Source organism: Parasteatoda tepidariorum, chromosome 4 (genome assembly GCF_043381705.1).
Source record: "Parasteatoda tepidariorum isolate YZ-2023 chromosome 4, CAS_Ptep_4.0, whole genome shotgun sequence".
In the NCBI taxonomy this organism is placed as follows: domain Eukaryota; kingdom Metazoa; phylum Arthropoda; class Arachnida; order Araneae; family Theridiidae; genus Parasteatoda; species Parasteatoda tepidariorum.
Genome location: NC_092207.1, coordinates 77,710,581 through 77,722,319, shown reverse-complemented (window position 1 = coordinate 77,722,319; position 11,739 = coordinate 77,710,581). Strand labels below are relative to the sequence as shown.

General features: G+C 32.5%; 1 protein-coding gene across 17 annotated transcripts in view; it reads right to left on the bottom strand.

Moving 5' to 3' along the window:
• The window catches only part of LOC107450274 (phosphatase and actin regulator 1), a 173,871-nt gene that overhangs the window by 52,800 nt on the left and 109,332 nt on the right, over positions 1-11,739 (bottom strand). The window contains exon 1 of one of the 17 annotated variants that reach the window (XM_071180086.1): positions 7,599-7,632. The exons of the other annotated variants lie outside the window; for them this stretch is intronic. Coding sequence (XP_071036187.1) covers positions 7,599-7,617 — 19 coding nt within the window. The 5' untranslated portion in view covers positions 7,618-7,632. Of the gene's footprint in view, positions 1-7,598; positions 7,633-11,739 lie in introns of those variants that run through there. 17 annotated transcript variants of the gene reach the window in all.

The window sequence follows — 11,739 nt, the reverse complement described above, 5'->3', positions numbered from 1 at the left end:
TTAACCCCTTGGGGACGGGTGATTCAGAAAAGCATTCGTACAAAATCAGAATCAAGTTGCAATTAAATAAAAAACGGTAACTTAAATGTAGTCGTTACTAATTTGACAGACTTACTTTGCTTTTATTTTAATTATTGTTAGTTTAATCATATATATAATCAATGTTAATTCAAAGTATAACTAAATAGTTTTATTTTGAACAAAGTAATGGTGAATTAAATAAATCAAAAAATTATAACTCCGCCCACAAATTAAATTCCTAAAGAAATACTTTGATTACCAGTTTTATCTTCTTGTCCTGATTGATACGGTTTTTTGCTGTCACGTATTTGTGACAGTCGGCGCGAAAGGGTTAAGGCCGCTGGATTATAAAATAGTCCCCCAGACACTTCGTACCAATGAACCAAATCAATGTTTGTTTATTTGTTTTCAAAGTTCTTAAGACATTCTCAATCATCCACGGTTAAAAACAACTGATAAATGAATTTATATATTTCATTCCAGTCCTCTGTTAAAACAGGAGTCTGTCCAGACATTTTGTGAAAGGTCCGTTTTCGTAAAATTGTGAAAAAATTACTCGTAATTTGTGAATATAAACTAAACGTTTAGTCACATTCTTTCAGCCAGGATCCTGCTGTTGTGAATTTGTGCAAATAGGGTCCTGTTATTGCAAAAAACTTTTTCAAGGAGTTTCTAAATTGTAAAGACATACAAAATTATGCTCAACACTGTCAAATTATAATTTAAAAAAATTACATTTTAAAAGATAAACAGCAATTGTTGCTACTAAATTAGAGATGCAACATACAAATATTTGGTATTTAACCTATACTGCTGAATGCAGAATATTCATTTCGGACCAATAAAGGAAGAAGCATCTGCCGAAGACAAAACTTAGTAGTTCGTTTACATCTGTCTTCCTGCCCCCCCCCCTCCCTGGGAAGTGTTTATTCGATTAACAAAACAATAATGAAGATAAACAAATTTGTGAAGGGTCCGATTAAAAAATAAGTTATTTTGCGAAGGGTCCGTTGTAAAGTTAAAATATTTTGTGAAGGGTTCGTTTTTATGAAAAGATATTTTGTGAAGGGTCCGTTTTTATGAAAAGATAGTTTGTGAAGGGTCCGTTAAAGGACCCAAATTTCTTCTAAACAGACTCCTGGTTAAAAGTACACATCATATCTTTTATGCCGCTTTAATATTAACGTAATAAAAACTCCTCCATATCGGGTTTTATAATAAAAGAAGAAAATTACGAAATTTCACAACTAAGCTGCACCTTAAAAGGTTTTCGATTACAATAAAATAACAACAACGTGAACTTGTTATCGTTTCATTTTATAGTGCAATATAAATATATGACACCTGACAGTCATTCGCCGTTGAAGTTACATAATGGCGAGAAGTTCCGTCAACTTTTATGAAAACAAAATAAGAAATGAACGCATTGGACAAGATTCACGTGTTCATCTCCATAAATAGAAGAGCCTCGGTTTCTCGACATACATAACTGAGTGAAGTAAGCGGAAATGGGATGGATAAGGTAAACATTGAAAATGATAATCATCTGAAAGAGAATTCAACTTGTCAGAAGGTTAGATAGAGAAACAGTGATAGTCAAGCGCCAATTACGAACTGGAGCCGCCAATTTATTTCAAAAATATGACACCTATCTTTCAGTAGGACTATCTTATACGATCTCGAAATACTAATAAAAGTGCTGGCATCTTGAAAATATGTATTTTACTTTTTACTTTTTTATGTTACGAGTTTTTTAAATAAATTTTCCTTTTTCTAAAAATGTAAAAGGTGATATTAGTTTTTAACTTAGTATCTAAACACTAAAGAGGATAGTATGCAATTGACAATCAATTGGTACAGGGTGCGTAGCCAAACTATTCAACAAAAAATCAGCACCTTTTAAGCCCTTTTCAAGCACTAAAAAACATTTTTAAGCACTTAAAAAAATATCATAACTAAGCAGGGTGTGAAAGTTTTTGACAATTTACGGTTTTATCTTGTTTTTACAGTCATGTCAAAAAAAAAACTTTTTGGCATTGTTTTTGACAATTGTCAAAAATCATGAAATTTTGAATCATGTAAAACTAATGGCGTTTTCATACGCTACGGACTGACAATACGCCGAAGTAAATTTGGGTCGAATAAATTGTGAAAACGTTGAATAGAACATTGTGAACTGTGTCTTTTTGCATAATTCGAAGCGAAAATCAACATAGTTAAAGAAAAATCTAATTTTGAAAAAGGAAAAATTAAGTACTTTTGAAAAACACCCAATGAAAAAAGCACCTTCAAGGGCTTTTAGAAAACGAAAATCGAAAATAAGCACATTAAAGCACTTTTTAAAAACGATACGCAACCTGAATATTGTGAGAGAAAGTAAGAAAATCTCAACAAGTATATAAACGAGTTATTATTTTTTTTTTACTATTTTTCTGTTATTGTAGATGAATTTTAAAATCACAGTATTTTCTGTTCTTTCTACGAACTAACTAAATCCAGTAAATTTAAAATGAAATCCATAAAATTCGGTTGTGTTTAAATTAATTTATTTTGTAATCCAAATATATAAAGTATATTAAATAATCAAACAGTTATCACAATAAATAAAGTATATATTAAACAGTCACACAAATGGGTAATTGAAATTAACTTTTCAACACGTTGGACTGAATTTGTCCGAAGTGCCCATTTATAACGGAAAATATCAAGACAATCTTTAATCGAGTTAAAAGTCAGCAACTTAAAAATAAATAGAACTTTACCTAAAACATGTTGTTTCTAATTTATAACCTACAACCAAAAGAATTAGAAAAAAAGAGATGGGTAGGATAGTTGCAATCAAAACAAGAATCAAATGCATTACATTCCCCTGTCAAACTACTGGACTAAGTAGCAAAAACTTACGAAACACTTCTTGAAAAATATTGACTATCTGATAAAATTAAAGAAAATTATACGCTTATATATTTCGAATTATACAAACTGCACTAAAAACAACTGAAAATTGTAAGCCATTTAAACTGGAACAGCAATTAAGATAACTTGACACTGAAAAAAAATAAGGCAACAAACTGTGGAAAAAATCGTAAAAAAATAACACTGCACGCTTGATCTACGTAAGACAATGGCTACGGAGAAGTATTTCACGTTAACTAATTAGCAAAGTTCTGAAGCGAAGATAACTTTTTATACCTATGAAGAAATACCAGGCTAACTGAAACAAGAAACGCCACAACAAGAGTTCAGCAAGATTATAACATACCACGTCATTGAAGAGCGGCATTTTGTTTTTAAATGTTTCATTTGCAAAGACAATAGAAAATATCTTTGCCCCTCATCAACTACAAGCTGTGGCAAAATATCTTTTTAATTATTACATTTGACGATTGACCTGGAAACTAATGTTCTGCTGTGCTTCCTTTAATGGAGCGAGTAACGTTTTTAACTGTAAAAAATAAAGGGCAATACACAGCTTGGCGCGTTTCGGTGTAAAAACAAAGAATGAATTTAACTAATTTCGTTCTAGAGAAATATGCTGTTTACATATTATATGTTGTTTACATACGTCACAACAACGTTAAAAGTTTTCTTTACAAAAGAGTTTAACATAGGAAAAATTAAAACACGAAAAAAAAAAAGAAATAAAAACTGTGCATAAAATACTGCAAGAGATCTTTCTTTGACTACAGCGCTCACTTTCAAACACAAGCGATCTAGGTTCGAATCTCTGCGATGTCAAGTTGATTTGTTTATTGCTTCTGACCAACATTAACTACAGGTGATACAGCGTTCGCTTCCCAATGAGGTGACCCAGGTTAGAATCCCAGCTGTGGCTGACTGATAGAAATTCCGCTTCCGACTCGCTCTGTCTACAGTGCTGACGTATAGACCAGTGTTTCCCAAAATGTGGTAAGCGTACCCCCAGGGGTACGGGAACAGTTTAGCGGGGGTACGCGTTCTTATGCGAAATATCTTGCAACAAAAGAATAATTCAAAAAATTTCATTTAAAAAAAAAACTAACCATGAAAATTTACGATTACTTATTTTACTATTGGCTATTTTATTGCAGAGTTAACAGTTAATAATTAGTGGAGTCAACAGCCAGTTGTGATTTTAAACTTTTGTAAAAAATTTTATAGTAAAAAATACATTTTTTATAGTGGTACACAGCGTTACGAAAAATTTAGAAAGGGTACGCTAAAGTCATAAGTTTGGGAAACACTGTGGTAAACGGATCATTGGTTAGAATCTCCTCCTAACCGTGGTAGGTTAGAAGGGGTTTCCTCTCTTCGTAATTTTCCACTCAATGTAATGCAAAAGCGGATTAGTTTAATCATATAGTCCTCCACTAAGGCTAGTTTGTCCCAATGCTTGATCCAGTTCTCTTGTCTTCTGGGTTGGGTTCAAAATTACAAGGTAACGGAGTTGAACAGTGATAGTCAAACTCAGAATTGTGTCGGCTGTTCAACACCAATATAATACAAATGTAAAGCTAATTCTCGTCAGTTTCACACAAAAGAAAAGAACACCGCGAAGGCAATTCTTTTGATGCTAATAAAATGTCTTCTGGGTTAGGTTGGAAAAAAACACAAGATGACGAAGTTGAAAATTAAGAGCCACATAGCTTATATTTGAGTCAGCTGTCCAATATCGAATTTAATATAAAATCGTGAAAACCATTAAACTAAACATAAAAAACTTCATTTATTGCCACATCAAAAAGCAACACAGCTTTAATATTTGGTGTTATTATACTTAAATGTCAGTTAATTCTCGTTCAAAGAAAATTTTCACTGAATTTTTAAGAATAAAAAAAATTTAAAAATAAAAAAAAAATAATAAAAAAGCTTTGCATTACGTCAATATTTTTCCTCTTGTAATATATTTTTTTAATCAGTAAAGGAAGAAATACACACAAGAATAAACGAAGGAATAAAGGAAGAAACACAAAAAAGAAAGAAATACACATGCCTTGTTACCCTTCTACATACAACATAGATAAGACTATATACAGCGTGCAACGGTTTGTTTACGATTGATAGCATTTTATGAATTAATTCATAAGCGATAATATCCACAAAAAAAGATTTATAGATGATTGATTGAAAACAGAATGAGTAGTAGTAACATTATTAATATCATAAGAAAAGATGCGACAAAGAATTTGACAATAAATCGTCCAAAATACTTAATTCAGTAATATTCGACTCATAGATAACGAATTAAAAACGAGCATATTTTAATATTCTCTTTAGCATTGTAAAATGAATCAGCGTAGCTAAAATTATATAGGACTGCCAAATTAAACGCTTTTTGAAAATAATATATGGAGAGTCAGATAATTAAAATCTAAAGTTTTCAGAATTTTTGGTTATTTCCATGACGACGAGAGAGCAGGAACAAAGTGGAGTTTCAAATGAACTTTTGAATCATTTACATGCAGTGTGATATGGAAAATAACTTTAAATCAAATGAAGAAAACGAAAATTTATACATTAAATTTAAAAATTAGCTACCATAAAAAACAAATTTTAATATAAAGAGGTAGGGGAAGTTAGTAGCCCTGCAAATATATGAATTTTAAAAAAAATTCGTCGGTACTCGTTAAACAATTTGTGATTACTTTTTAAATTTTAAGCACATCCGGCAAAGCTTACGCTGCTTATTGTTTGCTTCACATTTATCTACCCGCATAAGGAATGGACCGAGATAGCCTGGTTGGTAGGACGCTGAACTCACGTTCGTGAGTTCGAATCCATCCGGCCGAAGACTCTCCGTATAGTAAATGGTGACTGGTCAGGGGTCTGTTTAGAAGAAATTTGGGTCCGTTAACGGACCCTTCACAAAATATCTTTTCATAAAAACGGACCCTTCACAAAATGATTTTTCTTTTAATCGGACCCTTCACAAATTTGTTTATCTTCATTATTATTTTTTTAATCGAATGAACCCTTTCCAGGGCAGAAAACAAGAAAGATTGATGTAAACGAATTAAGTTTTGTCTTCGGCAGACGATTCTTCCATTATTCGTTCGAAATTTATATTCTGCGTTCAGCAGTATAGGCAAAATACCAAATATTTGTATGTTGCATCTCTAATTTAGAAGCAGCAATTGTTGTTTATTTTTTAAAATTTAATTTGTTTAATTACAATTTTACAGTGTTGAGCATAATCTTGTATGCCTATACAATTTAAAAACTCCTTGAAAAAAAATTTTTCTTTTTGCAATAACGGACCCTATTTGCACAAATTCATAAAAGCGGACCCTGGTTGAAAGAATGCAGGGGTCTGTCCAGACATTTTGTGAAAGGTCCGTTTTTCGTGAAATTGTGAAAAAATTACTCACATTCTTTCTACCAGGGTCCGCTTTTATGAATTTGTGCAAATAGGGTCCGTTATTGCAAAACAAAAAATTTTTCAAGGAGTTTTTAAATTGTATAGACATACAAGATTATGCTCAACACTGTAAAATTGTAATTAAAAAATTAAATTTAAAAAAAACAACAACAATTGCTCCTTCTAAATTAGAGATGCAACATACAAATATTTGGTATTTAGCCTATACTGCTGAACGCAGAATATTAATTTCGGACGAATAATGGAAGAATCGTCTGCCGAAGACAAAACTTAATTCGTTTACACCCATCTTTCTTGTTTTCTGCCCTGGAAAGGGTTTATTCGATTAACAAAATAATAATGAAGATAAACAAATTTGTGAAGGGTCCGATTAAAAGAAAAATCATTTTGTGAAGGGTCCGTTTTTAAGTTAAAATATTTTGTGAAGGGTCCGTTTTTATGAAAAGATATTTTGTGAAGGGTCCGTTAACGGACCCAAATTTCTTCTAAACAGACCCCTGGAATGTGAGTAATTTTTTCACAATTTCACGAAAAACGGACCTTTCACAAAATGTCCTCACAGACCCCTGCTGGTGCACGTTAAATTTGCCGTGTCACTAAGTTCTCCATGTTCCTATAACAAATTATGCCTCTGGGGGTACAGAATTCGAGATTGATCATTCTCTTGTTCAGGTCAAAACCTGTGGATGAATGAAATGATGTATGAATGGGTCTGACCTATAAAACGGGTGTGGCAGAAGTCGAATTCTTGGCCATAGATAGCGTCCCTGGAAAACATGAACAATCGCACTCCCTCTGTCTTTATGGCCGACGACAACAGCAGCATAAGGAATGCAATTGCTTAAAAATGAGCTCGCAACTTCAATATCTTATAAAACTCTCCCAATGCAATGATTGCTTTATTGGTTTGGGTGAACAACCAAGAACCAAACGTAAATTTCATCAAAATAAAGGTGAATTCTTGTTTCTGACGAATTTTACAAAACCCAATTTTTACAAAATAAGAAATAATTTAATAGGGTTTCTAACAAACGGGTTTTGGACAGAATGACTTTAAAAATAAAAAAAATCACTAAATTTGACCCGGTATCTTGCCAACTTTTTCACAGTTTCATTGGAAAGAAAAATAAGTGCGTATCTTACAATGAGGATATTCTGAGAAAAAAAATTCAATAATACATTAACATTTTATAATTATATACAGAGAAAAAATGAATACCTTCGCAATTTTCAAGCATATGTCGCAATGATGCATCGCAAACAATTCAGAAAACAACAGACCTTTATTACATTGCAAATCACTATTTCGAATCAGATATTCCGTTAAACAATCGACGGAAGAATTCTAATAACAGTCTGTTTTTCCATTTTACACTAATTCCACCAGTGCATAAGCAGAAAGTGACAGTTCATTCAAATATTCGAGGAGAAACGTGGCATTTATAATGAAATGCACAGTGACCAAAACAGCCTCTATGTCACGCACTGGCATAGGTTACAGCAAGTTAGCTCTAAAAAGACGAGTAAAGTATTAGCAGAACGAATTAGTCAGTTTTTCTAACACACGTATCACGTTTGAAAAAATATAAAAAATAAATTTAAAAAAAAGGGTGTGAACCAAATGTAGTATAGAGCGCAAGCCTCGCCTTTCTTACTCTTACACTGTTTTAGTTTTCGTAGAAAAACTGAATGTGTCACGCAGGTCTAGAAGCCAGTACCTTATTTAAAAGTTTTTATTACTATAGGAACTTTTAGCTTCAAGCTCCTGTCAGTAAATTACCGTGCAAGATTTTAAGTCAAAGCGTAGTGATAAAACGAATTTATTTCAAATTCTAATCTCAGTTTGATTTTTTATTAGTGGAAATATATGCGCTTATTTCTCTAACTTATGCTTTTTCCCGCAAGTTCTTTAACTTGTAATGTGAAGATTTCAATAAAATTCTTATTTTTGTAGAACATTTAATAATATTTACAAAAAAAATTCGATTAACAAATCTGTTACACGTGAAAGTTTAAACTAAATAGTTTTTACCTGGCGCAGGCTTGGAAGATATTAAAAATTTTTGCCTAAATATTAAACAAACTAAAAACATCTTAATAGGAAGAGATACCATGAGAGAAACTTTTTGTCGCAAATTCTCTTCCACCTTCATAACTATTTTAAATTTTAAAGTAAAGAAAAAATGATTTCATACAAACCTAGACTATGCCACGAAGTTTTAAATACTGAAAAGAAATTTTTAAAAAATCAAAATGAAAATAAAATATTAAAAGATTACTAAGGATTACACCAATGGAGAAGTTCTTTTCCAATATGTTGTTTACCTTTCGACATTTTGGCGAAAAAAAATTTCAGCAATTGAAACTTCGTGGCATTCTCTACTTTTGTCTAAATTCACTTTTTCTTTACTTTAAATTTTAAATTAGTTATAGAGGTGAAAGAGAATTTGCGGCGAAAATTTTCTCCCGCGGTGATGCGTCCTCTTAAAGAAAGATATGTTTTCACAAAAAAGAAAGAAAAAATTGGAAAATCCAGCACAGACTACCATTTATTACTTTGGCGAAACAAAAACTTACCAGTTTTACCCAACATACATAATTTATGAAATCTACTTCTTGAGGCAATCCTTATATCTTGATCAAACACAATAAGAGTAAAATAAGGCAATAAAAAGTTAAATTTAAAATATGGCAGAATATGTGCACCAAAATTATCGTGATCAAAATCTAGACAGAATAAACGAGATGAAATCCGGGTCAAGCCCAAGCAAAACAAATTTTAACATAGGCGTGAAAGTTTTTGAACACAAGGATGGACGTCATCAAAAAAGAACAGGAAGTGTTTACCATCCCACCACAGCATCAGGCATGCATAATAACACGATGGTTGACATTGATCCTGGATTAAATGAGAGCAATACTAGATGCACATCGGGTGTATGTTTTGCAATAAAAAAACAATACCTGCCACACCTTAAGAAAACTCGCAGTATAATGGTGGAAGGAAGATTAATTTGTAACGTATATTCTGAGAACAAAAAATATGAGGTGGAAACGTAATATGCGATGCAATAAAAAAAAAATGACATTAAGACTGGTGTGGGCAAATGAATCCATATTTTAAAAAAACTAATCGATCATCTTAGTTAATCAAACTGCTACTACTCGTGTGTGGTTGTAGGGATTTAAATTATTCTTCATCTTTCAAGACGTGGTCTACGCATGCACAAAGCTATAACATGTATCAGTAATTCCTTAAGCACTAAATACGCCTAATTCGCCAAAAATCGTAGAGGAGACGCGAAAAATAAGTTTTAACTATGAGCAGAGTTAAAAAAAAATTAGCACTCCAGCAGACTTAAGTAGCCAAAGTTATAACCAACTTTAAATAAAGGGTGTCCCAAAATTAACGCAAGATTTGAATTTGCTGCCATCTTTGCAGTAAATTGGTGGAAACCCTGAAAAAAGAACAATTAGACAGCTGAGATTTTAGGGTTAGTAAAAATGGAGTACATTCAAGACGATGTCACAAGCCATACAGAAAGTGAAACAATTCAATTACTGCATGAGACATTTCCTGGTCGTGTACTCCCTCGTTTCGGTGATCAGAATTAGCCCCTTAGATCGTGTGATTTATCCCTATTAGATTTCTTCGTATGTGGTTATTTGAAGTCAAAGGTATACGTCAACAAGCCCACAACCACTCGTGCATTACAAGAGCAAAAGAGTGCGCATGTACCAGCAAAGCCGTAGAGGCCATTTGTCCGATGTGTTATTCCACAAATAACCCTATCCTATGTACTTTATGTTTCAATGAAAAAATAACTATCTAAAGACTAAAAACTGTGTTTTCTATTTAATTCAAACCTTGCTTTAATTTTGGGACACCCTTTATACATTTTTTTTTCGTCGTTATTAATAGCTAAAGGAGAAAATTAGAATAATTCCGAACACGGACTATGCCAGGAACACGTATTGTAAACACGGACTTGATTTTAGTAAAGGACCCAGAAATAAAAAAATCTCGGGTACTGAAAACCCGACCCGACCTAGTGATCCGTAATTACCAGTAACGAAATCACTGCATGTGTGTTCTTAAATACAATACGTTCAGAAATACAAGAAAGCTGTTAGCAAAACATCTTAATCCATACAAAAACAGATTTATTTAACCGACTTCAGGCATAGTTTTCCAAGTCACCTAAAAACTTGCCCTACAATAAATATTTTACTCAGTCACTCATTTTACGTTTTCTTTTAAATTTGGACAGATATTTTCTCTTCGGACTTGAATCAACAGATTTTCATTCAAGGAAAAGTTTTAAGAACCATTTCGCAGTCTTTTGAGGTTACTAATAATTGGTTTCGTTGTCGACGATATGAAGTACACTAAAATATAGAGGCAACGAGTATCTTCGTTCTGGCCACTATTGAGCATGGAAAGTTTAACGAAGTTCTTCGTCGTTGACTGCTCATCTGCAAGTATGTTCGTTCAAGACTTTAGACGAGTTAAAGACTACAAGCACATAAGAATACGAAACGCTAAACGCTTTTAAAATAACGCTTAACACGTTCTTCCAGTACACTCTCCAAGTATGAACGGACATTCAGGTAGTGGAATAACAGGAGAAGACTAACATTGATTGACAGGATTACAGCAAATTATTTCTAATACAGTCGAACCTCGATTTCACGAATTTTTCGATATCTCGAAGGAAAAAAAATTCCCTTCAAATTTCCTATACACTCAATGTTAAAAAAAACTTGATTTCACGAATTTTTTTTTTTTCTAATCCCTCGATAACTTGAATTTTTTTTTCCATAAATAGTGTAGATATTTTTTCTAAAATTAAAAAAATATTCCAAAAAAATTAAAAAATTTAAGAATGGCTGACAAGGCATCTTCCTCTACGATAATGAATGGTTTCAAGAAGTCTGGATTCATTAAAGATCACAAAAGTAGCCAAACAATCAATATCGTTAATTCTGCTGAAAACTACGCCGAAAATGATTGGAACAGATTGGCCGGACTCATGAAGCTTGATGACGTGGAATTTCATGACTTTGTAAACGTAGATGATGCAGTAACAGTGTGTGGTCAGTGGGATGACAATGATATCACTGCTCAAACGAAAGCTTCTTGTGAACTATCAGAAGAAGAGAATGAGGAAATCGAAGATTTACCGCCCAATGTTACTAACAAACAATCACTTTCTGCAGTGGACACTGTAAGGAGATTTATTGAGAGGCAGCCGAATATGTCAGAGGAGACATTTAAAGCTATAGTCCACTTAGAAAGTGTTATAGACAAACTTTCTAACACATCTCTAAAGCAAACAACAATTGAATCTTTTTTTAAA